The 25,509-nt window shown below is 55.3% G+C and overlaps 1 protein-coding gene across 2 annotated transcripts; it reads left to right on the plus strand.

Annotated features, from left to right (window-relative positions):
- Positions 1-1,215: 1,215 nt before the first annotated feature.
- On the plus strand, positions 1,216-25,054 carry Palm (paralemmin). Of its 2 annotated transcripts, XM_057771549.1 has the most exons (9): positions 1,216-1,412; positions 12,594-12,645; positions 13,137-13,217; positions 13,504-13,634; positions 15,297-15,447; positions 17,094-17,115; positions 19,362-19,421; positions 20,740-20,871; positions 22,732-25,054. In XM_057771549.1, exons 1-9 carry the CDS (start codon positions 1,408-1,410, stop codon positions 23,244-23,246), a joined length of 1,149 nt encoding a protein of 382 aa, XP_057627532.1. In that variant the 5' UTR covers positions 1,216-1,407; the 3' UTR covers positions 23,247-25,054. The 2 variants fall into 2 exon arrangements, with proteins under 2 accessions (XP_057627532.1, XP_057627533.1); XM_057771550.1 differs by lacking the exon at positions 20,740-20,871.
- The last annotated feature ends 455 nt before the right edge of the window (positions 25,055-25,509 follow it).

The raw sequence follows: 25,509 nt of genomic DNA on the forward strand, positions 1-25,509 counted from the left end.
TTGGGGTTTTTTTGTTTGTTTTTTGTTTTTGTTTTTGTTTTTTTGTTTTTCGAGACAGGGTTTCTCTGTGATTTTGGAGCCTGTCCTGGAACTAGCTCTTGTAGACCAGGCTGGCCTCGAACTCCCAGAGATCCGCCTGCCTCTGCCTCCCGAGTGCTGTGTAGTTATTTGTTAATTAAGTTATTGATTTAATTAATTTTGTATTTTTGAGACAGGGTTTCTGGCTGTCCTGGAACTCACTCTGTAGACCAGGCTGTCCTCGAACTCACAGAGATCCACCTGCTTCTGCCTCCTAAATGCTGGGATTAAAGGTGTGCACCGTCATCACCTGACTGTCAATAATGTTTTGACACATAGCATATAGCCTATCAATACTGATAAAGTTTTATTGGCACACGACCACATCCACATGTCTCCTCCAGCACCTTTGGTGTTCATGACAGAGAACAGTCCTTGCAGCGCAGACTATCTGGCTAACAGCACTGGCAATGTAAAAACCCGCCAAATCCACCGGACCCTCAGTGTGTCCTGGGCCCCGTTCTAAGAGCTGTTAACCCTCCAGCAGCCTAAGGAGGTGGGATGGACAGAAAGACACAGATCCGAACCCAGGGAAGATAGACAGGTGTGGCGGCGCAGGCCTGGCCGAGGCGGGGGATTCCTGTGAGTTTCAGGCCATCCTAGTGTACGAGATGGGACCCGGACAAAAGAAAACAAAAGCAAGGCTCCTGAGGACGGGGGCGAGGGTGTCCTTGGACCTCCACGTGCACACAAGGTGAACACACTCTGCAAACCAAGCCAAAAGCATAAAAAAAGCGAGTTTTGTGACACACTCTCCCTGCTCCATCCCAAGGCCTAATGAGTAACTGTTTAGCGCCAAGGGGCTGCAGTCCAGGTAGGAACGCAGGAGCAAAGTCTGAGTTAATCCGCTGCCTCTTCACTGACTCTGGCAGCATCGCTGGGCTGACTAAGCTCTTGAGTTCAATAGACCATATCCAGCCGTTAGCCCAGGCTGGGCCGCCTCCGAGAGCTGAGCCCCCCACCCTCAACAGCTGCAGTTGTGGCTCTCCCGCGGCTCGGGGCTCCACTTCAGGCCCTGAACTGTATCTGGACTCTTTTTCTCCCATCCAGAGCTCAGGGTGACTGGGTCCGGGATCTGGGCGACGCTTTGGGGTGCAGCTGCGCCGGTGGGGGCGTCTGTGGCCAGCAGGAGGCGCGCGCGGGCGCGCGGGGTGCAGGGAGCGCGCAGAGGCGGCGCGCGCACGAGCCCACCCGGCCGCGCCCGGACAATACCCGGCGCGCTGGGGACTATGCCCGCGCCGGTGCCGCCCCCGCTCCGCGCAGCCCTGGCCGCCAGGCCCTAAGAGTCGGTCCTGCCCCGCGCTGCACCGCCCACGGACCTCGCGGGAGATGGAGTGAGTACCCGGCCACGCGCGCTCCACCGCCCCAGGCCCCCAACGAGAGACCCAGAGGCGAAGCGGGGAGACCGTTCCCAGCTGCAAAGGGGAGGGATCGAGCTGGGCCGCGCGCTCCAGGCCTGATCCCCAATCATTCTGGGGGGGGCACCCAGATTGCACCCGCACATCGTTTGCAGGATGCAAAGGAGAGAGGCCCATGCTCCCGCACGACCCTTCAATCCAAGCTGGGCCACCTGTGGGTGGGCGGCCCCCGAGAGCCTGCGGGATCTCGGGAGTAGTGGGGACCCTTCCTCAAAGGGCAAGGAGCTACCCGCCTCCCCTCCCCCATCTTCGACTCGCGGCTTCTGGCGCTTCCGTCGGCCCCTCCTGCGTCCTGCCCTCCTCGTGGCCTCATCGGGGCCCGTAGCCTCCTGGCCAAACCGATTCCGGCCCCTTAGATGTGGTCCTGAGTTGCCACTGGCTTGAGAGGTGGATTTCCGCGGAGAGCTAGGCGGGCGGTGCCCTGTCAGGGGCTCTAATCTATTTCCCCCTTTCCCTCTAAGCATGCTCCCCGCCAGGAAAAGGGGGGGGGGGACCTGATGGTGTGACTCAAAGGGGTAACTGGTTCAGGTTGAAAACGGTAGCGGTACCCAGTCCACAGACCCAGGCTGGTGTGAGCTGCGGTCTGTTCGTGTGTGTCTGTGAGAGAGATTGATGGGCAGCGGAAGATTTTGTACATGCCGGGAGCCAAAAGAGCGTGTACGCTCGCTCATTCAGGCATGCGGTCCCCTCTAAGCAATGTGAAGGTGTCCCCCAAGCCCCCCTACTCCCACAGGTGGGAAGGATAGGTGCTTGAGGGGTGTTGAGGAAACATCGCCTAGGTCAGAAACCCGCCTGCTTGGTCACTGGAGTAGTGGCACCCCACGCAGGGCCCCTGTCCTCATCCCAGCCAGGGTTTGGGACATAGAGGTCCAGCCAGCTTGGCTGGTGGCCGCTCCCCCTGCCTTTCCCTCTCTGGGTGTGTTTTGTATGAGACAACTTTCCTCTTGGGATTAACCCGTGACCCACCACACCCACCGATGGGTGGAGACTGGCTGTCACATCCCTCCCTGGCCAAGAAGGCTAACTCCCAGTCCCTTACTTCAGAAAGCCCAGACAAAGGCCTGGCTGCTCCCCTCCCCGCCCCGGGAGCCCAGCCAGGGTCTCAGGGGAGCCAACGCCCGCCCGGATTGCCTGCCCTACATCCCCTGGCTTGTTTATCTGTTCAGCTGGCCTGGCCCATGGGAGCCTCTGACAGCAGGGACAGGCCTGGGTTTGGCAGTGGCAAGGGGCTCACTGACAGGTGAGAAAACCTCCCACCCAGAACAGCAGAGGAAAAACATTTTTCTGGATAGGCCTCTATTGTTTCCCATTCTTCTAGCTCTTTCTTTCCCACTGGCTCAGAGGGGTCTAGGTTCTGCCCCAGAGCCACACAGCACTGAGGCCCTTAGCACCTGCTGCAAGGTTTTTGTGGCTTCTTGACATGGGCCTCTCCCTGGGTGGGCGCCCGGTCAGTTACTGGATTTGGAGTGGGTTCAGCAGGAGGTTGGCCCGTGTGACCGTGAATGAGGGACACAGGGTAGAAGGAATTTCCATCTGGCCCTGGCCTACCCTCCTTTACCACAAGGGCTGAAGGCTCAAAGGCCAGGGAGAGGGGTATTCACCATGCATTTTAAAGATCAGGGCTTGGCGGCCCACGCCTCCCAGCACTCCGGCAGCGGGCGGATCTCTGTGAGTTCCAGGCCAGCCAGGGCTACATAGAAAGACTCTGTCTCAACAACAACAACAAAAAGCGCTTTAAAAATTGAGAAAAAGAGCCGGGCGTGGTGGCACACACCTTTAATCCCAGCAGTCAGGCAGAGGCAGGCAGATCTCTGAGTTAGAGGCCAACCTGCTCTACAGAGGGAGTTCCAGGACAGCCAGGGCTACACAGAGAAACCCTGTCTCAAAAAACAAACTAAAAAGGCATGCAGCAGAGAATTAAAGGAGAGGACTGGAGAGACGGCCCCCCCGTAGGAGAGCTCACTGCTCCTGCAGATGGCCCAGTTTGGTCTCCAGCACCCATATGGTGACCCCCAACTCCAGTAATGCTAGATCCAGGGGGTCCCACGCCCCCTTCTGGCCTTCCCTCCTGCCTCAGCTTCCTGGAGTGCTAGGGTGACAAGCATGAGCTACCAGAACGGAAACGTTGAAAAGGGAAGACTTCTCTGGGTGCTAGCTGGATGCTAACCCCACCCCCACCCCCCCACCCCCTGCTTCACCCTACCCTGCGTGCCTGTGAGTCTGTTGGTGGCTGTGCCAGGTCTGCCCTGATCACTGAATGCCAAGCCAGCTTTGGTTTTCTCTGTCTCTGTTGTGTTGCTGAACTTGCAAACTCTGCCTCACGTGTCAGCCCGCTTAACTCTGGGGTGTTTGTCTCCAATACAAGGGAATTCAGTTTGAAATTCAAGAAATTTCTGGTTTGGTTTGGCTTTTATTTTTCTTTTCTTTAAAAAAAAAATGATTTGTGTGTGAGTGCGGAAGAGTATATGGATTTAGGTGTAGGTTTTGGGAGTCAGTTCTCCCCTTCCACCGTGTGGGTTCTGGGGATTGAACTCAGGTTGTCAGTGTGACAGCAAGCCCTCTTCATCTAGCTGGCCCCTGAAATGTGAGTAAAGTTTATGCATCTAGAGAATTTTGTTGCTGTGTTTTAGTTTGTTATATTATTTATTATTTTTGTGGGTGGGGCATGGTGCATGCCTGAAGATCAAAGGAGAACCTGCAGGTCATTCTGTCTGTCCCCCATGTGGATTCTGGGAATCAAACTCAGGGCCTCGGGTTTCGCAGCAAGCACCTTTACCTGCTGAGCCATCTTGCCAGAATTCTCCTATTCTCCTTGCAATTTTAATTTTTTTTTGAGACATGTAGACCAGAATGGCCTCAAACTCACTACATAGCCAAGGAAAACCTCAGCTTCTCCATCACTGCCCCAGCTTCTCCATTGCTGCTCCAGCTTCTCCATCACTGCCCCAGCTTCTCCATCACTGCCCCAGCTTCTCCATCGCTTCCCCAGCTTCTCCATCGCTGCCCCAGCTTTTCCATCGCTGCCCCAGCTTCTCCATCAGTGGCCCAGCTTCTCCATCACTGCCCCAGCTTCTCCATTGCTGCCCCAGCTTCTCCATCACTGCCCCAGCTTCTCCATTGCTGCCCCAGCCTCTCCATCGCTCCTGCCTCAACTTTCTGAGGTGTATCACCACACTCAGATTTTCCTTTAAAAGAGTCTTTTTCTGGCCGGGCGGTGGTGGCACACGCCTTTAATCCCAGCACTTGGGAGGCAGAGGCAGGCGGATCTCTGTGAGTTTGAGACCAGCAAAAAAAAAGAGTCTTTTCCCCCTAAGGTAGCCTGTGTAGCACAGTGACTTCCAGTTCGTCACCCTCTACCTCAGTCTCCTAGTCCATGAAAGATTTTCTGTTTTGTGTTGTTCCTTTCTATGCTGTCCTTTTCTGTAAAAGATTCTCCAGGAGCCGGGTGGTGGTGGCGCACATCTTTAATCCCAGCACTCAGGAGGCAGAGGCAGGCGGATCTCTGTGAGTTCAAGACCAGCCTGGTCTACAGAGTGAGTTCCAGGACAGGCTCCAAAACTACACAGAAAAAACCCTGTCTTAGAAAACAAAAACGAACAAACAAAAAAAGATTCTCCAGGACCTGAGGCGACAGACGCACTGCTGGCCAGGCTAGTGCCTGCAGACAGACTCAGGGAGACAACCTTCTGTGACCTGTGCTTGGACCCCAACCCCACAGGCTACAGAGCCACAGTGTCTGTGCTAAAGCGACCAGGGGCATGGCGGGGCCAGGCGAGGAGGGCAAGCTGGACTTAGAGGACTTGTGTCTGGAGCCAATGTCAGGCTGCAGAGGCCATCTGTCTCCTGGAGGTCTTACACCAAGAACGAGGGACAGTCAGAGCATGGTAGCACACCTGTAGTGATGGAGCCCCAGCCCAGCCCTGAATGACTGCGAGAAAGCAGCCTGTGGAGCCAGCTGTGCAGGAACAGCTGTGCAGGGTGTGGTCCAGCCTGGGTGCCCAGCAGAGAGGCAGAGGAGGCAGTGCGGAGATCTGGGGGAGCAGGGGAGGGCAGTGGGCAGAGACTGGGGTTCTGTGACACCAACACAGGGAGAAGAGAGCATGTCCTTTGTCTTTTCTCTCTCTCCTCCTGTTGCTTGGTTAGTGTTTTCATTTTTGTTCCGAGAGACGGCCTGTCTATGTCTTGGCTGTCCTAGAACTCTCTTGTAGACCAGGCTGGCCTCAGACTCACAGAGATCCTCCTGCCTCAGCCTCCCAAGCGCTGGGAAAAATCCTCCTGGTGGGCTGGAACTTATGGTACATTGACTGGCCAGTGTGCTCCAGAGATCCCCTGTCTCTGCCTCCCCAGGGCTGGGACGACAAGCCAGGGCCACCACGTCCGTCTTTTTATGTGGGTGATGGGGGACTTAAACTCAAGTCTTTGTGTTTGTGCCGCAAGCCCTTTACCTGCCAAACCATCTCCCTGGCTCCACCTTGTTCGAATCCTCTGTCCATAGGAAGTCTGAGGGCAGGACCAGGAGGGTGGGGGGTGTCTTTGGCTCAGCCTTCAGAGGAAAGATTTTGTGCCTGTAAATATGAGCTGATGAACACATTTTTTTTTTTAAATATTTATTTATTTATTTATTTATTTATTTATTTATTTATTTATTATGTATACAATATTCTGTCTGTGTGTATGCCTTCAGGCCAGAAGAGGGCACCAGACCCCATTACAGATGGTTGTGAGCCACCATGTGGTTGCTGGGAATTGAACTCAGGACCTTTGGAAGAGCAGGCAATGCTCTTAACCTCTGAGCCATCTCTCCAGCCCCGATGAACACATTGTTAAATCAGCGCTGTGTCTCTGGCTGGGGGGAGGAAGGGTGTGTTCTGACCGCAGTTCGCCTCAGCCGTCAGGGCAGGGCGGGCAGGGCGGTGGGAGCAAAGCGCGAGGTGGCTGGTCACACTGAGTCCATAGTCAGGAGGCAGAGAGATGGCCCAGGGCCGCAGCCTGGGGACAGGGCTTCCACAGTCAGGGCGGGTCTTCTCACCTCAGTTAACCTAATGTAGCAAAACTTTCAGGGGTGTACCCTGTAGTCTGTCTCCATGGCGATTCTAGACCCTGTCCAGTTGACAGCCACTGTTAGCACATTCTCCATGATTTGTTAAAGTTTTTTGTCTGTTTGTTTGTTTGTTTGGTTGGTTGGTTTTGTTTTTCCATGACAGTCTCTCTGGGTAGCCCTGCTAGGCTGGCCCAGAACTCACAGAGATCCTCCTGCCTCTGCCTCCCGATGTAGGTGGAGGCCGCTCGTTTGTTTTCCTGCTGCCCAGGCCCAAAATAATCACACAGAAACTATATTAATTACGGCACTGCTTAGCCAATAGCTTAGGCTTCTTATTAACTAAGTCTGACATCTTAAATTAGCCCATTCCTATTATTTTGTAAAACCACAACGAGGCTCCCAGTTTACCAGTATGGTTTCTGAGCGTCTGTCTCCTTTGGCAGCTACATGGCGTCTCCCTGACTCCGCCTGTTCTCTCTCTGTGGCTCTGTTCAGATTTTTCCACCTGCCTTTACTCTGCTAAGCCATTGGCCAAAAGCAGCTTCTTTATTAACCAATGGCAGTAAAACATATTCACAGCATACAGAGGAGAAATTCCCACATCATCCTGACAGCTGGGATTAAAGACGTATATTTTTTTAAATTTATATATAGGTTGGAGAGGTATGTCTCGGTGGTTAGAGCATCCAGCTGCCCTTCCAGAGGACCTGGGTTCAGTTCCTAGCACCCACGTTAGGCAGCTCACAGGCATCTGCAACCTTGTTTCCAGAGGATCCAGTCAGCACAAGCACACGCGCGGTACACACAAACTCACACAGACACATAAGAAAACAGAATAAATAAGTCTTTTTGTTTTTGTTTTTGAGACAGGGTTTCTCTGTGTAGTCCTGGCTGTTCTGGAACTCAGAGATTCACCTGCCTCTGCTTACCAAGTGCTGGGGTTAAAGGTGTGCACCACCACCACCACCTAACTATAAATGTGTTTTAACAATCTGGAGTATTTTGAGCGCTGATAGAGACGCAGGTGGAGAATTTTGCACCTGATCCTGTATTAGTCCACCCACGGCAGGGGTGTGGAGTGTGCGGCTTGAGATGCTCCTGGGCAGAAAGGTCCCTTGTACACCACTCCAGCATCACGTGACCTGGGCTCCGTCCCCAGCACCACAGAAAGCAGGTGTGGCAGCACACACTGTCATCGTCACCCCGGCACTGGGAGTCAGAGGTTAGAGCAGGGATCAGGAGTTCGAGCTCATCCTTGGCTCACAGAGGCCCATGGATGTCCTGAGTTACCTGAACCCCATCGCGAAGAAAAGATAGCTCTGAATACATACGAGACAAATGCATTTTGTGCTTAGACTTGATCCCATCCATTTCCCTCCAGGGGGCATTCAACCTACATGTTGATGCCAAGCTGTTCAGCCATCTCCTCTGTCTCCTCTAGAGCCCTGTCAGCCTGTGGGTAGTGACCCCTCGGGGGAGAGTATCAAACAACACTTTCACTGAGGTCTCCTGTCAGATATAACAGTAGCCACATTACAGCGGTGGTGACGTAATTTTATGGTTGGGGGTCACCGCACATGAAGAACTGTATTAATGTGTAGTGGTATTAGGGAGGGCGAGAACCACTGCTTTAGAACCTTCTGTCACCCCAAAATGTAGCCCACGCCAAGCAGCAGTCACCTCACCCCCTTCCAATCCTCCGGCACCCTTGAGTCCCCCGGTGGGGTCGCCTTGCTCTTCTCTATGACTGAGTGCTCCCCTGTGAATGGTCCAAGCTGCGTCTACCCAGGGACACTAATGGCTTGCATGTTAGTTTGTAACACTCTGCTCAGGGCGTTGGGCATCCAGGCCCCGCTGTAGATAGTTGTGGGTCCCAGCAGTCACTTGGACTCACAGGACAAGTGTCCTGTGGACGACCTCCCCTGACCAGGCCTCGCCGCTCCACAGTCATTGAGTAGCTGCTGTGTCCAGGAGCTTGTGGATACAAAACATGCCGTGTTCAGAGCGGGTAACAAGTGTTAGGACGGTGCCTGGCCTGCAGAGATCTGGGGGAGTCTGCACCAAATGGGCAAAATGGCAAGAACCAAGGCCCTGGGGTCACAGCGGGCACTACTGGAAGTGTTGTGGGGGGTGGGGCATCTGGACCTTCCACCCGCGAGGACCAGGGCAGGGCCCAGCCTCTCCGCCAACTGCAGGTTAAAGCCAGGGCATCTGTTGCTCTGGCACTGGTCGGCACTGCTCAGCGGTGCCTGAGGCTGCTGGAGCCCGGAATGGGAGATTAGAAGACTCCTTGGAGGAAGAGGCTGTGCCCAGTTTTCTTTGGAGGTGGAAAGGCTGAAGGTGGTCAGGGCAGGGAAGGCCAGCCTGACCCTGACCGCTAAGGTTAGGTTAGGGCTTGGAGCAGGCTTGAAACCTCAGGTCTGAAGTTGTCAAATACTCGGAGCCCAGGAGACACAGGGTACCCCGAGAGAGGGGGCAGCAGAGCAGTGGATTGGGCAGGTGGAGGAGGGGTGACCGGCTGCTCTCCCTCTCACCTGCCCTGTGACCACCCCCTCCTGACCAAGGTCACCATCAACTCTTTCCTTTCATTTAGCTGCGGGAATGTTCTGGGCGCTGGGCTCCACACCTGACCAGCTCCATCCCTCTCATTGCCGTCCTGCTGGGTACTGGAGCTGTCTAGGCTGTGGAGGGGTGAGCATGAGCAACCCCCTCATCTCCTATCCCTGCCAGATCCACCCTGTCCGCTGTGTGACCTTGGGCCTGTTGCATAACTTCTCTGGGCCTTGCAAAAACAAAACTGGAAGCCAAGGCTTGGGCTGGCTGTCACTGGATTCCCATTATCTCATCTGGAGCTGAGTTATCTCAGGAGCTCGGAGATGACGCCCTCCGTGGTCCGCAGCCACCCACCCACATCAGCGGAGGAGCCCAGATCCACCCCCCCAAGTGCTTTAAGATGATCCCCAGAAAGGGTGACTCCTTGAGCTGCAGGGTGTCAACAGCTCTGAGACAGTGCCCGCTGTCCACAGAGGAGCCCACCTCACAAGTGGGGTGCGTAAGACCTTTGGGGATACAGCCTCTGTTTGGTCATTCCACAGGGGCTTTTTTCAGTGACTTACTGCTTCCTCACTCTGTAGCCCAGGCTAGCCTCGGCTTCCCAAGTGCAGGGATGACGGGCATCAGCCATTATACCCAGCCCCATTTGCACGCGCGCACACACATACACACACACACACACAATAAAATAAATACATGTTTTTTTCTTCAAAAGGGCTTTTCTGTATAACTGTAGCTGAACTGGAACTCACTCTGTAGACCAGTTCTGTAGGACCCCGACCACCTGCATGCTTGGGGGGTGTCCGCCCTCTCTGCTTCAGCCCCAGTCTCTTTTCTTTTCTTTTCTTTTTTTTTGGTTTTTCGAGACAGGGTTTCTCTGTGGCTTTGGAGCCTGTCCTGGAACTAGCTCTGTAGACCAGGCTGGTCTCGAACTCACAGAGATCCACCTGCCTCTGCCTCCCAAGTGCTGGGATTAAAGGCGTGCGCCACCATCGCCCGGCCCCAGTCTCTTTTCATTCTGTATTTTGAGACCAGATGTTACCTAGTTTTCCTGGCTGGCTTTGAGCTCACTGTCCTCCTGCCTCAGATTCTCTATTGCTGAAATCACGGGCATGGGCCCTTCGATATGACTTGGGTTTAATGATTTTCCCCCTTAACCTTCACTGCCTAGTCCAGACCCTCCCCAAAGAGATGTGTGGGAACACCAAAAACCAAAATGAGAGAAAAGGCAAGGGCCTTGCCACCCTCCAGTCGACACCCCTTCTCCCCGCTCCAGCCCAAAGCAAGTGGAAGCCTCACAGCCCCTCAGCGCTGGGCCGGGGGTGGATGCTCAGCGCAGGTCCCTCCTCCACACTCAGGGCCTCGCGTTGCCATGGGAACAGCGAGGTTGCCAGGGCGACCGCCTCCCGCGGGCCCGCCATCCATCACAGCAGTGGCGCCCGGGGGTGGGGAGGGTCACGGGAGGGGCTCAGCTGCGCGCCTGTACTTGTGACCGTGGGGATGGAAGCTGTCTTCTTGGGACGACTGAGAACATTGTCTCTATGCCGGCTGCCTATGTCCACCTGACTTCCTCGTCTGTGCTGGCCTGCTGAGCGCCTTGTCTCTACCAGCCCAACACTGCCCCTGTGCCCAGCCTGAATGACCACTGGATTCTTTGGTGGGGGAATAACACACTGGATGTGTAACTCCCCGCGGCCCGTTTCTCCCGAGGGTCTTGAGAGACCCTTGTTTTATTTTTAAACAGAGCCTCTGGGTGCTGGGATTAGAGATGTGTGCCACTGCTCCTAGAGCCCTGGGAGTCTTGGCCCTCTCCCCTGTGCCCTGTTCCTAGAATAGAGGAGGGAATGTGGGGAACCACAGGAGCAGCACCTTGGCCCCTCTGGGTGTCAACATTGGGCCTTGGAGAAAACTCGCCAGACTGGGAGACCAGGGGTGCAAAGGTCTGGGTAGAAGAAGCATCTGAGTCTCCGTGGCTGGAATAGACTGAGTGAGGGGGAGGAAGGAGGGGCGGGGAACCAGCAGGTCGATCCGTGGGCTAGGCTGCACCAAGTAGAGTCTCAAGAGGGTGTGTGAAGGGGAGGGCTGGGCTCTGATCAGTGCTGTGAGAAGTTCGGGTTGTTGGGAGGAGGCTCCCACCAAGCTGCATGGAGCCTCATGGAGGACAAAGGGAAGAGAGAAAAGTCAGGCCCAATGCATGACCCAGGTGAGGCAGGGGTTTCGAAGGCTGAGGCCAGTATGGGCAATTTAGTGCGGCAGTGTCTCACTATAGAAAGCAAGGGGCGCACACCTTTAATCCCAGTACCCAGAGGCAGAGGCAGGCGGACCTCTGAACTCGAGTTCAAGGCCAGCTTGGTTTACAGAGTTAATTCCAGGACAGCCAGGGCTGTTAAACAGAGAAACCCTGTTTAAGAAAAAACAAATAAACAAACAAGCAAAAGAAAAAAACACGAGCTGGGTGGTGACTGAGGAATGACACTCAGAACTGGCTTCTGGCATCCACACCTGTCTGTATCCATGTGTACAAATTCATGTACACACACACACACAAACACACACACACAGAAACAGGGCTGAAGGCGTGGCCACCGTGGAGCCCCTGCTTATCACGTCCAAGGTCCCATCCCCAGGCCTGTAAAAATAGATAAATCAGTGTGTGCTCACTCCACCAGGCCCCTGGGAGGCACTGAGAAGGGAAGGTGCTTCCTGCCAGGAAGGGAGCAGCTGGACAGGGTCACCTGCCAGGGCGTGGGAGCCAGGTCATTTCACAGGCCTCAAGTGAGGTCACGAAACTGAACCCGAAAGTGAGGGCTGGGGAGGTGCCGCTGGCTCCAGGTTGCCTGGGAGGATTTGGGTGAAGTCTCTCCGCTGTGGGGCCTGCTGGACGCCTCCCTGTTACAGTCCTGGACAGGCTCAGAGCTGGGTTATCTCCTGCTCCTGAGTTGCTCAAGTGGGAAACCGAAGCCCAGAGAGGTACAGGCCAAGGGTGTTGAGCGTGGCTGTAATTTCAGTCTGTGGAGATAAGGCATCAGGAAAGTGGGGGGGAGGGCTGGGGGATGTGCCTGAGGCTAGCCCCTGCCGCCAGCTGTCTCAGGAATAAGGGGAGACAAAGCCTTGGTTTTGCCAATGCTTTGCCCTGTGTTCTGGGGAGACGCACGCTGTCTCTGGAATCTTGGGCTGCCATTTAGTTTGCAGGGGTGGGAGGCTGAGGGGGGAGCTAGGGCACCCTTGATCCCCCCTGTGTGTTTGCAGGGGTGGGAGGCTGAGGGGGGAGCTAGGGCACCTTTGATCCTCCCTGTGTGTGACTTGGTCGAAAGGAGGGTCCCTGGGGTCATCTTGATAGATCTTCTAGTCTTTCCTGGGAGGTGACGCTTGCTCTATTAGTTGATAACAAGCCTAACAGCACCCTTTCCTGTACGCATCCCAGCTCTCTAGGCCTGGAGGTCGCACCTTATGGGGGTCTAGGGTTGGCGGTGGTCCTCTCTGACTTTGTCTCCTATATTCAGGGTCCTGGCGACAGACACTGTGTCCCAGCAGGAGCGGCTTCAGGTCATCGCAGTGAGTTTCTCCCACTGTGAATTTGAGGTCATGAGTGGGTCGGGAAGGATGGGGTTCCAGGATTCTTTTTTTTTTTTTTTTTTTTTGGTTTTTCGAGACAGGGTTTCTCTGTAGCTTTGGTGCCTGTCCTGGAACTAGCTTTTGTAGACCAGGCTGGCCTCGAACTCCCAGAGATCCGCCTGCCTCTGCCTCCCGAGTGCTGGGATTAAAGGCGTGCGCCACCACCGCCCGGCTTTCAGGATTCTTGATGCACAGTCTGGGGCTCAGAATTTGGGTACAGCAAGCAGAGAGTTACGTAGGGGTCCCCAGAAATGAAAATAGACAAGTGGGGGGAACTGAGGCTAGCATTTGTCACAACCTAGGCCCACAGTCTGCTGATGCTGCTATGTCCAGGTCCCCCTAGCTGTGTTGTGTACGGTTCATAGGGGTGCTGGGTCCCCTGGGTCCCACCCACCGGGTGGTGCGGCCCTGACCTGGTCCTCCACTCGCAGGAGAAGCGCAGGAAGCAGGCAGAGATCGAGAGCAGACGGAGACAACTGGAAGATGACCGGAGACAGCTGCAGCATCTTAAGGTGGGGCCGAGGGGGGAGGGGAGGGGCGGGGCTATGGGTAGTCCGGTGGGCGGGGCTATGGGTGGGCGGGGGAGGGGAGGGGCTCTGTTGGAGCCCTGGTCTTTGGGGCCTACGTGGGGCTACTGGCATGTGTGACCCTTGGAATGGTTTGGGACTAAGGTCACTGGACTCCAGCCTGACCCTGACTGACCTCATTCATAACCCTAACCTTAATATGAATCCTAACCCTGACTTTGATCCAGTCGTGGCCTTGCCTGGATTCTGAGCCTCTTCCCTGCCACCCTAGTCCAAGGCACTGCGGGAACGCTGGCTGCTGGAGGGGACGCCGCCCTCGACCTCTGAGGGCGATGAGGACATGAGGAAGCAGATGCAGGAGGATGAGCAGAAGGTCCGGGTCCTGGAGGAGTCCATCGCCAGGTGGGCAGCGTGGTCTGGGCCTGAAGACACTTGGGGACTCCCGCATCATGGATGGGCATGTGTCTCATTGAGGGTCACACAGCGCCCAACCAGTGTGGCTGTGGACACAGAAGCTGCCTCGGGTTTCCTCCTCTGGGAGTCCTGGAGGAAGGGAGGTACCACCACCAATCTCCCTGAGGGCTTCCTGGCGCCAGCCCAGCTGGCCCTTGCAGCCCTAATAGAAACCACAGAAGCAGCTGGGCCTGCAGGAAGCCGTAGAGGGGTCCGGACAGGGAGAGCAGCCTTCCGCCGTGGGGGCTGTAACAAAACACGAGTGTTTCCGGCAGGCGGCTGATGGGGGTCTGGCTGGGAGAAGAGGGGTCGGGGTAGAAGGAAATTACTAACTTCTACACTGGACGCCCATATGAATTCAGTCTGGCCATGAGAGACCCTGTCTGTGGGGTTGGCTGAGATTTCCCTGTCCACGTGGGTGTAAAGATAGCTTTTGGGGCCTTCCTACACGTTAAAGGAGCTATGTGCGATCAGCGAACTCCCCGGGCTTCTGTTTTCCTTCCTATGAACCAGTTAGGGATCCCATTGAGTATTTTCTGAGGGTTTGGTTTGATTTTTGCCTGGCTGGTGAAATCAAAGACTAGGACGAGGCTCCGCCTCTGGCCACGCCCCAGCCCCTCACTGGGGGATTCTAGGCGGGGCTCCACCCTGACCACGCCCCCAACCCCCTCACTGGGGATTCTGGGCGGGGCTCCACCCTGACCACGCCCTCAGCCCATGACTGCCTCCCACCCTCCTCTTTTTTTTTTTTTTTTTTTAACAGGGTTTCTCTGGTTTTGGAGCCTGTCCTGGTATTAGCTCTTGTAGACCAGGCTGGTCTCGAACCCCTCCTCCTTTTTTAAAAATTCTTTGATTTTGCTTTTTTGAATCTGGATCTCTATAGCTCAGACTGACCTAAAACTGACAGCAATCCTCCTGCAGCGGCCTACCTAGCATTGCCTGGCTCTGCCCTAATTGTTTTTTTGGGGACTTGTTTGTACTGAACTCTTCTGATGCTTGTGATAATGACACACATTTTTCCATTGTCCCTACAAAGCTCACCCTTCCTGTCAGTTGTAAGTGGGAGAACAGGGAAGGGGAGTCTGAAGCAACTTAGCACACAGTGGACTCAGCCGTGCTGCCTGCTGGCTGGGAGAGTCACAGAATCACCAGGCCTACAAAACAACAAAATATAGACCCGGTGAGATCTCTCAGAGGGTAAAAGGTGCTTGCTGCCAAGCCCGAGTTTGATCCCCACTTATACGGTGACCTCCACACTGTGTACACAAAAAGCTTGGCATTCCTTTAATCCCAGCACTTGGGAGGCAGAGGCTAGCCTGGTCTACAGAGCAAGCTCCAGAACAACCAGGGCTACACAAAGAAACTCTGTGTTTTTTTTTTTTTTTAAGATTTTTTTTTTTTTTTTTTTTGGTTTTTCGAGACAGGGTTTCTCTGTGGTTTTGGAGCCTGTCCTGGAACTAGCTCTTGTAGACCAGGCTGGCCTCGAAATCACAGAGATCTGCCTGCCTCTGCCTCCAGAGTGCTGGGATTAAAGGCGTGCGCCACCGTGGCCCGGCACCAAAAACCTAAATTTGAGGAGCCACCGTGTGTGATCTTTCTCCCTCTACAAAGGCTCGAGAAGGAAATTGATGTCCTGGAGTTTGGAGAGGCAGCGCCAGCCGCCCCAGAGGAGAACTCCGCAGCCCGCAGCCCAGTCCGGCCCCCGTCTGCAAGCCCAGCCAAGGAAGAACAAAAGTCAGATGCCCTGGTGAATTCTCAGCATGTAAGAGGCTCCTGGAGAAGCCAGGTCCTGGGTGACCCGAGAGATACTGCTTGGATGGACTCTCTGGGGTTCCGTTGCCTCTGTGTGGAAGCCACCTCTGTGCCTGTGTGCTGGCCATTCCGTAGTAGTCAGGCCTTGGCCCCAAATGGAGCCCACCCTCAAGTTTTCCTTTCTACTGCTTTTTTTTCTTTTTCTTTTTGAGGGGGGTGGTGCTGTGCACTGAACCCAGGACCTGAGTCATGCTGGAGTAGTAACCAACAATGATCCATCCTTAGCCTAACATCCGTATGTTTAATTTTATCTATTATAGTCTCCTGGAGAACAGAGGTCCCACTGTGGAGTCAGTTCTGTCCTTTAACCTTTATGTCCGTCCCAGGTCTTTAGACTTGGTGGCAAGAGCATTTGCTCTGTGAGCCGCCATCTTGCTGACCCGAGTTTTGGATCTTTTGAGGCGATTTCTCACTTGTGTTGCTCAAACTGGTCCACCTTGGCAAGCCTGCTCCACCACACCCTGCTGGCTATGTTGTTTTTTATCTCTCTGTTGTGTGGGTGTGATGTCTGTGCACGCACGCGTGTGCATATGTACACAGAGGCCAGCAGGGACCGCGTGTCTGCCTCAGTGCACACACACGTGTGTGTATGTGTGTGTGTGTGTGTGTACACAGAGTCCAGCAGGGACCGTGTGACTGCCTCAGTGCGCACGCTCGCGTGTGTGTATGTGTGTACACAGAGGCCAGCAGGGACTGCGTGTCTGCCTCAGTGAGCGTGTGTGTGTGTGTGTGTGTGTGTGTGTACACAGGGGCCAGCAGAGACCGTGTGACTGCCTCAGTGCGCACAGCGCACACGTGTGTGTGTGTGTGTGTGTGTGTGTACACAGAGGCCAGCAGGGACTGCGTGTCTGCCTCAGTGAGCGTGTGTGTGTGTGTGTGTGTGTACACAGGGGCCAGCAGAGACCGTGTGACTGCCTCAGTGCGCACAGCGCACACGTGTGTGTGTGTGTGTGTGTGTGTGTACACAGAGGCCAGCAGAGACCGCGTGTCTGCCTCAGTGTGCACGTGTGTGTGTGTGTACACAGAGGCCAGCAGGGACTGCGTGTCTGCCTCAGTTGAGCTCCACATTATTATTATTATTATTATTATTATTATTATTATTGAGTTATTTTATTTATTTATTTATTTTGGGGCCAGGGTCTCGCTGTGTAACCCTGGGACTCACAGAGATCCTCCTGAGTGTAGAGATTAAAGGCATGAGCTACCACACCTGCCCATAAATCATTTTTTTTTAAACCTCCGTTTGATGGAGGGAGGACCAGAGTTACGGGTCTGCCAGCTGACCAGAAGGGCAGGGCCAGCCGAGGACGCGCTCACAGCCTGTGTATGCTAGGAAGGAGCTGTGCTGTCCAGCCCTGGTCTGTGTGGATCTGAGCGCCGTGGGACACACACCCTTCCCCCGGAGCACGAGGACGGCGGGCGCCTTCCCAGAGCGGGCGGGCTTTGAAGGTTGAACAGGAGCTCTTAGGCACAGGTTGACAGAATTTGCTGGAGACCCCAAGACTCCCAGCCCCGCAGGCCCATTCATCAGCTGGAGGTGGAGCTTAGGGCAGTGAGTGAGGCGGAGCAGCTCTAATCCTTCTCCTCTTTTTTCAGATGCCGCTGGGCACCCCGAAAGGTAAGCTTCCAACGGGGAAATGCGGCCTCTGGTGCCCTCTGGTGGTCAGAGGTGGGATGGCGGGCTAGTGTGGAAGCTGGCTGGGGCGGATGCCCTGGGCTAACCACTTCACAGCCACTCTCGGTGGCTGGCTAACATCTGTAAAATGTCACACCTGACACCCCAGTGTTGAGGACGCCAAGGCGGCAGGATCTGGGCTCTCTGGCTGGCCGGCTCGGCCTTATTAGCTAGCTTCAGGACTGGCAGGTGGCAGACAGCCCACAGCAGCCTGTAACTCCAGCCTCAGGGGACCTGGCAGGCACAGACACACCTAATTAAAATAGAGTAAACTTAGAAAAAGTGGAGAACGGCCGCGGGATGCACAGGGTTAGGCTTCCATCTGTGCATGCACACTCCTGTACTCGCCTCAGGAGTAAGTATACACCACACACATTTATTTGGGAGAGTTTGAGAAGTCTCAAGTATCCCAGGATATCCTCTGGCCTCCACTTCCTGAGTTCTGGAATGACGGGTGTACATCAACAGTGTTTTGAGAAAAGGTCTCCTGTAGCTCAGTTGACATTAAAATTTCAGCAATCTGTGGGGTGGTAGTGGCGCACGCCTTTAATCCCAGCACTCGGGAGGCAGAGGCAGGTGGATCTCTGTGAGTTCCAGACCAGCCTGGTCTACAAGAGCTAGTTCCAGGACAGGCTCCAAAGCCACAGAGAAACCCTGTCTCAAAAAACCAATAAATAAATAAATAAATAAATAAATAAATAAATAAATAAATAAGAGTTACCAGGCCCTGGTGGCGCATACCTTTAATCCCAGCACTCGGGAGGCAGAGGCAGGCGGATCTCTGAATTCGAGGCCAGCCTGGTCTACAAGAGCTAGTTCCAAAAATATAAATATGTGTGTGTGTGTACATACACACATGTGTCATATATAAATACACTTTTTAAAAGCAGAGGCTCAGGCAGCTTGGCTGGCTTTAGACTCAGTGTATAGCCAAGGATGACCCTGAACTCCAGGTGCTCCTGACAACTGGGAATAACTGTGGTGCCAGGGATGGGACCAGGATTCCTGCAAGTCAAGCGAGCGGTCCAGCATAGCCCTATTTATTTATTTATTTTTGAGACAAAGTCTTCATCCGCATAGCCCAAGCTGTCCTGGAACTCACTATGTAGACCATCCCCAGCCTCTGGCATATAGCACCACGCCAGCCCAGGTCTGTGTTTCCTGCCCAGTGCAGCTGGCGTGGCTGGCAATGCGGCCTTAGGGCTCTCTGGCCTGGTTTACTGTTAATTATTCATAGGAGATTGTCTCCCGGTCTTGCTGTAGAATTAAAAATTAATAATTAAAAGAAAATCCACGCAGGCCTCTCAGGGATTTTGTGATAGTCATTTTTGTCTGAACAACGAGAAGTCTGTGGGGTTCAGCTGGGCTTGCTGTGGGGCGAGGGGCCCTGGGCATGCATAGGTCTGGGGGATGCAGGTATGGTGTTTAGGTGCAGGTGCATGTGTTTGGGTTCTGGGGTACAGGTCAGGTGTTGGGGTCTTGGGTTCAGGTCATGTGTTGGAGTCTGGTATTCAGGTCATGTGTTGGGGTCTGGGGTTCAGGTGCATGTGTTAGGGTCTGGGGTTCAGGTGCATGTGTTGGGGTCTGGGGTTCAGATGCATGTGTTGGGGTCTGGGGTTCAGGTCATGTGTTGGGGTCTGGGGTACAGGTCATGTGTTGGGGTCTTGGGTTCAGGTCATGTGTTGGGGTCTGGGGTACAGATGCATGTGTTGGGGTCTGGGGTTCAGGTGCAGGTGTTGGGGTCTGGGGTACAGATGCATGTGTTGGGGTCTGGGGTTCAGGTGCAGGTGTTGGAGTCTGGGATTCAGGTCATGTGTTGGGGTCTGGGATTCAGGTCATGTGTTGGGTGTGGGGTTCAGGTGCATTTGTTGGGATCTGGGGTTCAGGTCATGTGTTGGGGTCTGGGGTTCAGGTGCAGGTGTTGGGGTCTGAGGTGCAGGTCATGTGTTGGGGTCTGGGGTTCAGGTGCAGGTGTTGGGGTCTGGGGTGCAGGTCATATGTTGGGGTCTGGGGTTTCAAGTGAGTCAAGCAATCTGGGGTTCCAGCACATGTTAGTCTGTATGCAGGACTTGGCTGTCTGTGGACCAGGTATTTTAGGGGTGTATTCATGCTCCTGGAGGGATGTTTTGAGGTGACCGTGTGATCTTGTCTCTGACTCCATCTTTTTTTCCACCCTGCGCCCCATGCAGAGAATCGCATGTCCTCCACGCCAGTGCGGACTCCGGGGGGATCCACCATGATGAAGGCAGGTGGGTTAGCCCCTACTCCGCACCCTGGTCTGGCAGGTGGGGTTCACCCAGACCTCGTACCCATCTGCTTGGCTGCGGCACACCCACCCACCGGCCAGCATGGGGGCTCTAACCCAGCACCCAGCGGCTTCCATTCCTAACCTCAGCTGGCACACAGGCTGAACTCGCTCCCACACGCCTGAACACGCTTGCGTCAGTTCCTGCCTGCTCCAGGGGTCCATCCCGGCATCACACTGACTTCACGTGGGACCTGATGTGTTCTGTCCTGGGGGAGGGAGGGCCGCAGGAGGCCTAGAATTTCTTGCACAGGGTTCAAGTTCAGGAGGCTAGGGACGTTTCTTAATTGAGAAGGTGCCACCAGATGCGGTTCCTCCCGCCCCCCCCCCAATCTCTTCAGCCAGTGACTTTGAATGGTGCACACCCTGCCCAAGTGAGCGGGGCTGCCCTGCAAGTAGGTATTTAGGTGCAGAGATGAATGATTAACTAACAATCAGTTATTCATTCAACAAATGCTTACGGAACCAGGCATGGAAGAGGGGGAGTTGGTATTCTGATTGGTGCAAGTGGCCGTCCAATAAACCTGCTGAGGGAAAGGAGGACGAGGACGTTGTTTTGGGTCCCTGACGTTGCAAGGAGGGCCTCTCTGGAAAGAGGACTACTCACTCAGCTGCGTGCTTATGAGCGTCCTCTGCTGGCTGCACGGAGAACACACACTGCTGGGTCCTGCCTGGGTGGGTGGGGTGCTGTGTGGGTCAGCAGGGGAACGTTCTAGATGTTTCTAGAGGTGACTGTGAGGGAGAACGAGCCAGTGGAGGTGGACATCGGGCTACAATGGAGCCCTGCGGACCCTGTCTGGGTCAGTGTGAGCTCGGCTTGGGATACTAAGGGTGGCCGTTAGGGCTTGGCATTTTCCATAGCGCCATGAGGAGGCTTGTTGGTGGGGACCACGGTCAGTGCCTGCCTGGGCAATTGCTGTTCAGATTCATCTCATGGGGCATGGTGGCGCTCGCTTTTAATGCCAGCACTCGGGAGACAGAGGCAGGCGGATCTCTGTGAGTTCGAGGCCAGAGTCTGGTGGCTCAGCAGTGCACAAGGACATGGGTTCTGAGCAGAATGCTGACTTGAACCCTTAGCATTAGGAGCTGTGGAAGGTGTAGAGAGGAGAGGGCCACGTCGGGGTGCTGTGCCCAGTGTCCCCAGTGTGGCTGGCATCGCTGCTTGGCTCTGCTGCTATCTTTCTTCCCTGGCTTGGTCATAGCCGGTGGGGGGCGCCTGAGGGAGGAGGAGCCTTAGGGTAACCCCGTGCCTCTCCTGTCAGCCATGTACTCGGTGGAGATCACAGTGGAGAAGGACAAGGTGACCGGGGAGACCAGGGTGCTGTCCAGCACCACACTGCTCCCCCGGGACCCACTCCCTCAGGGCGTGAAAGTCTACGAGGACGAAACAAAAGGTATGAGAAGCCACGCCTCCTTCAGGGGCACCCGCAGAGCCCAGGTCGCCCTCCCAGTCCGTCATTCAGAACCTGGGCAGTACACTGGGCACTGAAATGGAACCTAGAGGCAGCTTCAGCCATTGCAAAGCTCAGACCTGCCACTCAGAGCTGGTGTGAGGAGGGAGCTTCTCAGTTGCCAGCCAAGAGAAGGGAGCGGCGCGCCTGGCAGGAGCCAGTTGGTGCAAAGGCTATAGGGGAGAAGGAACCGTGGTCTGGCTGGAGGGGTACTGGGAGCTGTAGAAGAGACTGGATTTTTATTTTTTAAGAAAATATTTATTTATTTATTATGTATACAATAGTCTGTCTGCATGTATGTCTGCAGGCCAGAAGAGGGCACCACATCTCATTACCGACAGTTGTGAGCCACCATGTGGTTGCCGGGAATTGAACTCAGGACCTTTGGAAGAGCAGATAATGCTCTTAACCACTGAGCCAACTCTCCAGCCCCGAGACTGGATTTTTATGTGCCGGTGGGACAGAAATCAGGCCTCCAGAAGGCTAGGCCAAGGCTAACAACTAAGCCACGCCCCCAATCCTCCCCTAGGCGGGGCTCCGCCGTGGCCACGCCCCCAGCCCCTCACTGGAGAATTCTGGGGGAAGGCTTCATCTGACCACTCCCTAGCCCCTCGCTGGGGGATTGTAGGCTGTTCTTTCCAGCTTTCCTGACTGGTTTTCTAGGTGTTTTCCAGGACTAAGCTGTGGGGAAGTCATTTTGAAGGAACTAGGGTACATCTAATCGGGACGATTTTAGCGGGAGCCATAAAGTCCAACTGGTCCCCTTCTGATTTTTAAGAAATAAATACATATCCTGTATTTCTTTTTACAATGTATGGTTTATGAGGTTTAGTCCTTGGTGTACAATAATTCTCTCTGCTTTCAGAGCATCCTGTAGCCCAGGAGAAGCTCCGCATCCCCACAAGCTTTTCCCCATTCGGTCCCCAGCCCCCATCACTCATACATCCACTTCTGGTCTCTCAGGACTTCACTGTTTGGGGCATTTCCCATCATGGAGCCCCACACTATGTGGCCTTCTGTGTGAGTTTCTCAATGAACAGTGTCTTCCAGAGCTTCCCTCCTTTTCTCCGTGTGACATGTGGAGGGGCCGTGCTGTGTGTTTGGTACTGGAATGTTCTGTGTGAGTGCACGCCGTGTCTTAGGCACGACTGTTTAAGGACGGGTGTCCGTTGCACAGTCCCACTCACATCTGTCCCTCTGCCGCTCCACCGTCTCTTCTCTCTGGGGACCCGGAACCAGCTAGACTGGACCCTGGTTGCTTAGCAACAGCAGGGGCTCCGTTTCTTTGGAGACTGATGGATTCTCATCTCAAGAGCCCAGGCCCATGGGAGAGGTTTGACCCTGCCTTCTTCACCCCAGTATCACCAAGAGGCCAGCCAGACACAGCGGCTTCTCTTCCAGAGGGTGGAAAGCTGGCATCTGGGGAGGGTAGCCCTGAAATTTCCTGTATTCCTGGGGCCACCCTGTCTCCTTCCCCTGCAGTCTAGGATCCAGGAGGAGTTTGCTGGGCTGAGGTCCAGGTGCGTTTTGGGGCTGCAGTTGGTCCCCTTGGTGAGGAAACACTACCCTTAGCTCACCATAACTCAGAAAGCGAGTCAGGCCTGTAGTGCACACCTGTTGTCCCAGCACACAGGAAGCCGAGGCTAGAATTGCTGGGACTCACGGCACTCCTTCCTCGGTCCCCTGGAGCGCTGGGACCCAGACATGCACAAGAGCTGGCTGTCACAGTGGGGCATCTCCTACAGTCTCCCTGCCCTGCCCTTGCATCTCCCCAGCTGACTCTCTCCGTGTGTCCCCACACAGTGGTCCATGCCGTGGATGGCATCGCTGAGAACGGAATCCAGCCACTAAGCTCCTCCGAGGTGGATGAACTCATTCACAAAGCCGATGAGGTCACACTGAGCGAGGCAGGGTCCACAGCGGAGCCTCGGGGACTCGCAGAGGATGCGACCAGGACCACACCGGCAAGGAGGGAGATTACAGGAGTTGCGGCTCAGCCGGGAGAGGCCACATCGGGTCCACCAGGCATCCAGCCCGGTCAGGAGCCCCCAGTAACCATGGTCTTCATGGGTTATCAGAATGTGGAAGATGAAGCAGAGACCAAGAAGGTACTGGGCCTGCAGGACACCATCAAGGCTGAGCTGCTGGTGATCGGAGATGCAGCCACCACCCCCAGGGAGCCGGCGCCACTCAATGGCAGTGCGGCTGAGCTCCCAGACACCAAGGAAGAGAACCAGACCGGGCCCTCAGCCACTCCCAGTGATGCCCAGGATCTCGACATGAAGAAGCCTCGCTGTAGATGCTGTTCTGTCATGTGACCCGTCGGGGGCGCTCCCGCCCCCATCCCCGTCCTACGCTCCACACTCCACCCAGCAGCCCGGCCCTCCCCGGCGCCTGCCCACCCTCACCCTCTGCCTCACGGGCCCCAGACACGTGTGTGGTCCCTATGCACCTCGAGTCGCAGATGGGGGGGGGGCTCTGTCCGTCACCACTCTCCACACTCACCCCAAACCTCTGAGCCGTGCGTCTTCCCTTGGTGAGAGACAGGCCAACCCATCTCAGATCTGCTAAGAATGGGGACCCCCCCCACTCCAGGTCACAGCAGGTTTACACTGGCGACCCACACCCATCATGGTCTCAGCCTGGTGTCCCCTTGCCGCCCCAGGCCAGCCTGTCTGTGCCTTATTGCTACTTTTGGGGGTTCTCTGAGGGGGACCTAAAGAGAGGGTCTCCCTGACCAATGTGCCAGCCTCCTAATGTGGGCAGATGGAGGGAGGCCACACTTCTTTTGAGACTCAGAGTCCCAGGGTGGAGGACGGGCACCTGTGGACCCCCCCAGTAAGTAGCAGAGCTCAAAATGGGGGTACCCCTTTACTGGTGATGGAAACATCACCCCCAAGATAGGGTCATTGTTGGCAAGGCCCCACGTCAGCCAGTCCCTCTCCTGGGTCCCCCCTATCATGCACACACTGGGCCCTTCTTCCTGGTGCTAATTTTGGGACCCTTGGAGTCACCTCTGCCCTCTTGTCTAGTTGGCTTGGACCAGGGTCCTCGGTTTCCCATACACACCGTACCCCAGCAATCGTGGGGGTATGTCTGCCAGCGCTGTACAGCCTAGCCTTTCCAGGCAGGTTTAGGTCACCCCACACACACCTTGGGTGGGAGTAAGGGGATCCCCCATCTGCCACCTGGCTAGACAGGAGCCACGGCAGGGGATCACCCACCTGTGGGCAGGCAGCAGCAGCCACTTTAGTTCCAGAGGCGCTGCCCTGCACACAGACGCTGGCGCAGGACCACGCCCGGTCCAGGTCCCTTTCCTTGGGACTCCAGCCCGGTGTGGAGGGTGCAGGACCACCTGTGGGGCCCTGTCACTACCCGCAGCTGCAGTAGGGCACGCAGAGGCCACAGGGTCTGTGTCCTGTCCTTCCTGTGGCCTGGAGGAGAAGCGCTCTTCCCTGAGGGGTGACCCGTGGCCACGGCCATGACATCCCTTCCTCTTCCTCCTCTGAGTCTGCCTGAGTCCCTGGAGCCCTGAGCCTCGGCTGAAGTGCCCTTGCTGCCCCTTCTGCTTTTGACTTGTGACGAGGCCCCACCCTTCACCCCATGTTCTTGACTTTCCCAGAGAAAGAAATTAAAAAAAAAAGAAAGAAAGAAAGAAAAGAAAAAAAAAAGTGTGCAGAGCCAGGTTGCTGCAGTTCTTGGGTTTCATCTGGGCGGGAAGGGGTGCGGCCTCCCAGTGGTGGAGCCATAAAAAGGCCAGGCCCAGGCCCGGCAGGACACAGGAGAAGCATTCTCTCCCCTGCGGCCACTGCACCCTTCAGGGTGCACCCCTCACGGTGGACCTTCCCCAGGACTCTGCGGCACTCAGACAGGTGAGGGGCAGCTGCGGGAAGCCAGTGAGGGCCTTGGCTTTCATATCTGCTATGTCCTTGTACTGCGAGGTTGGGGTAGAGAGGTCCCCATAGACACCCCACGAGCCTGAGCTACCTTCCGAGGAGTAGTAGAGGCCCCATTTCTTTCTCTCTCTGTGGTCTTGGAAAAAATTTTCTCCTTTGGCCTCGGTTTCCCTATCTGTATAGAAGAGCTGGCTAGGAGCCCTGTGTTCCCAGCACACTGGGTATCCCAGGCTTGAATAAAAAGTCTGTAACCCAAACTGGCCTCAGACTCGCAGCTATCCTCCTGCTTCAGTTTCCTGAGTGAGTACCAAGATGTCAGGTGTGTGGGTTCAATCTGGGGGCCCTTTGGGACTCAGTTTCCCTGTGGGAGTGCCCAAAATGTAGGGGGAGAGTTATAAATTCAGATCCTGCCTGACCTGTGGGATTGGATGTGCCCACTTATGCTCACAGGGATAAAGAGGTCCAGAGGGACCCTGGGAGAAGCCCACAACCCGGCTTTGACCCTCTCGACAGTGGAATGTGGTTGGTGGGCTCTGTTCCCACATCTGCCAAGTCCCCTTGGAGCTGGGGGCAGACCACAGCCTGGAGGGAAGAAAGGACAGAAAATCAGAGGGGCCCCTCAAGCCAGCCGGGGGGGGGGTGTCGAGAATCTCAGCCACTTGGACCCAGAGGGCGATGGTGGGTG

This window comes from Chionomys nivalis, chromosome 6 (genome assembly GCF_950005125.1).
Source record: "Chionomys nivalis chromosome 6, mChiNiv1.1, whole genome shotgun sequence".
Taxonomy (NCBI): domain Eukaryota; kingdom Metazoa; phylum Chordata; class Mammalia; order Rodentia; family Cricetidae; genus Chionomys; species Chionomys nivalis.

What these genes read in the sequence shown, in the direction of transcription:
- Palm (XM_057771549.1), top strand. An exon ending in AGCGGCTTCAGGTCATCGCA is followed by an intron (nt 12,646 to 13,136) that starts GTGAGTTTCTCC and finishes CTCCACTCGCAG; the next exon opens with GAGAAGCGCAGGAAGCAGGC. An exon ending in ATCCACCATGATGAAGGCAG is followed by an intron (nt 19,422 to 20,739) that starts GTGGGTTAGCCC and finishes CTCTCCTGTCAG; the next exon opens with CCATGTACTCGGTGGAGATC.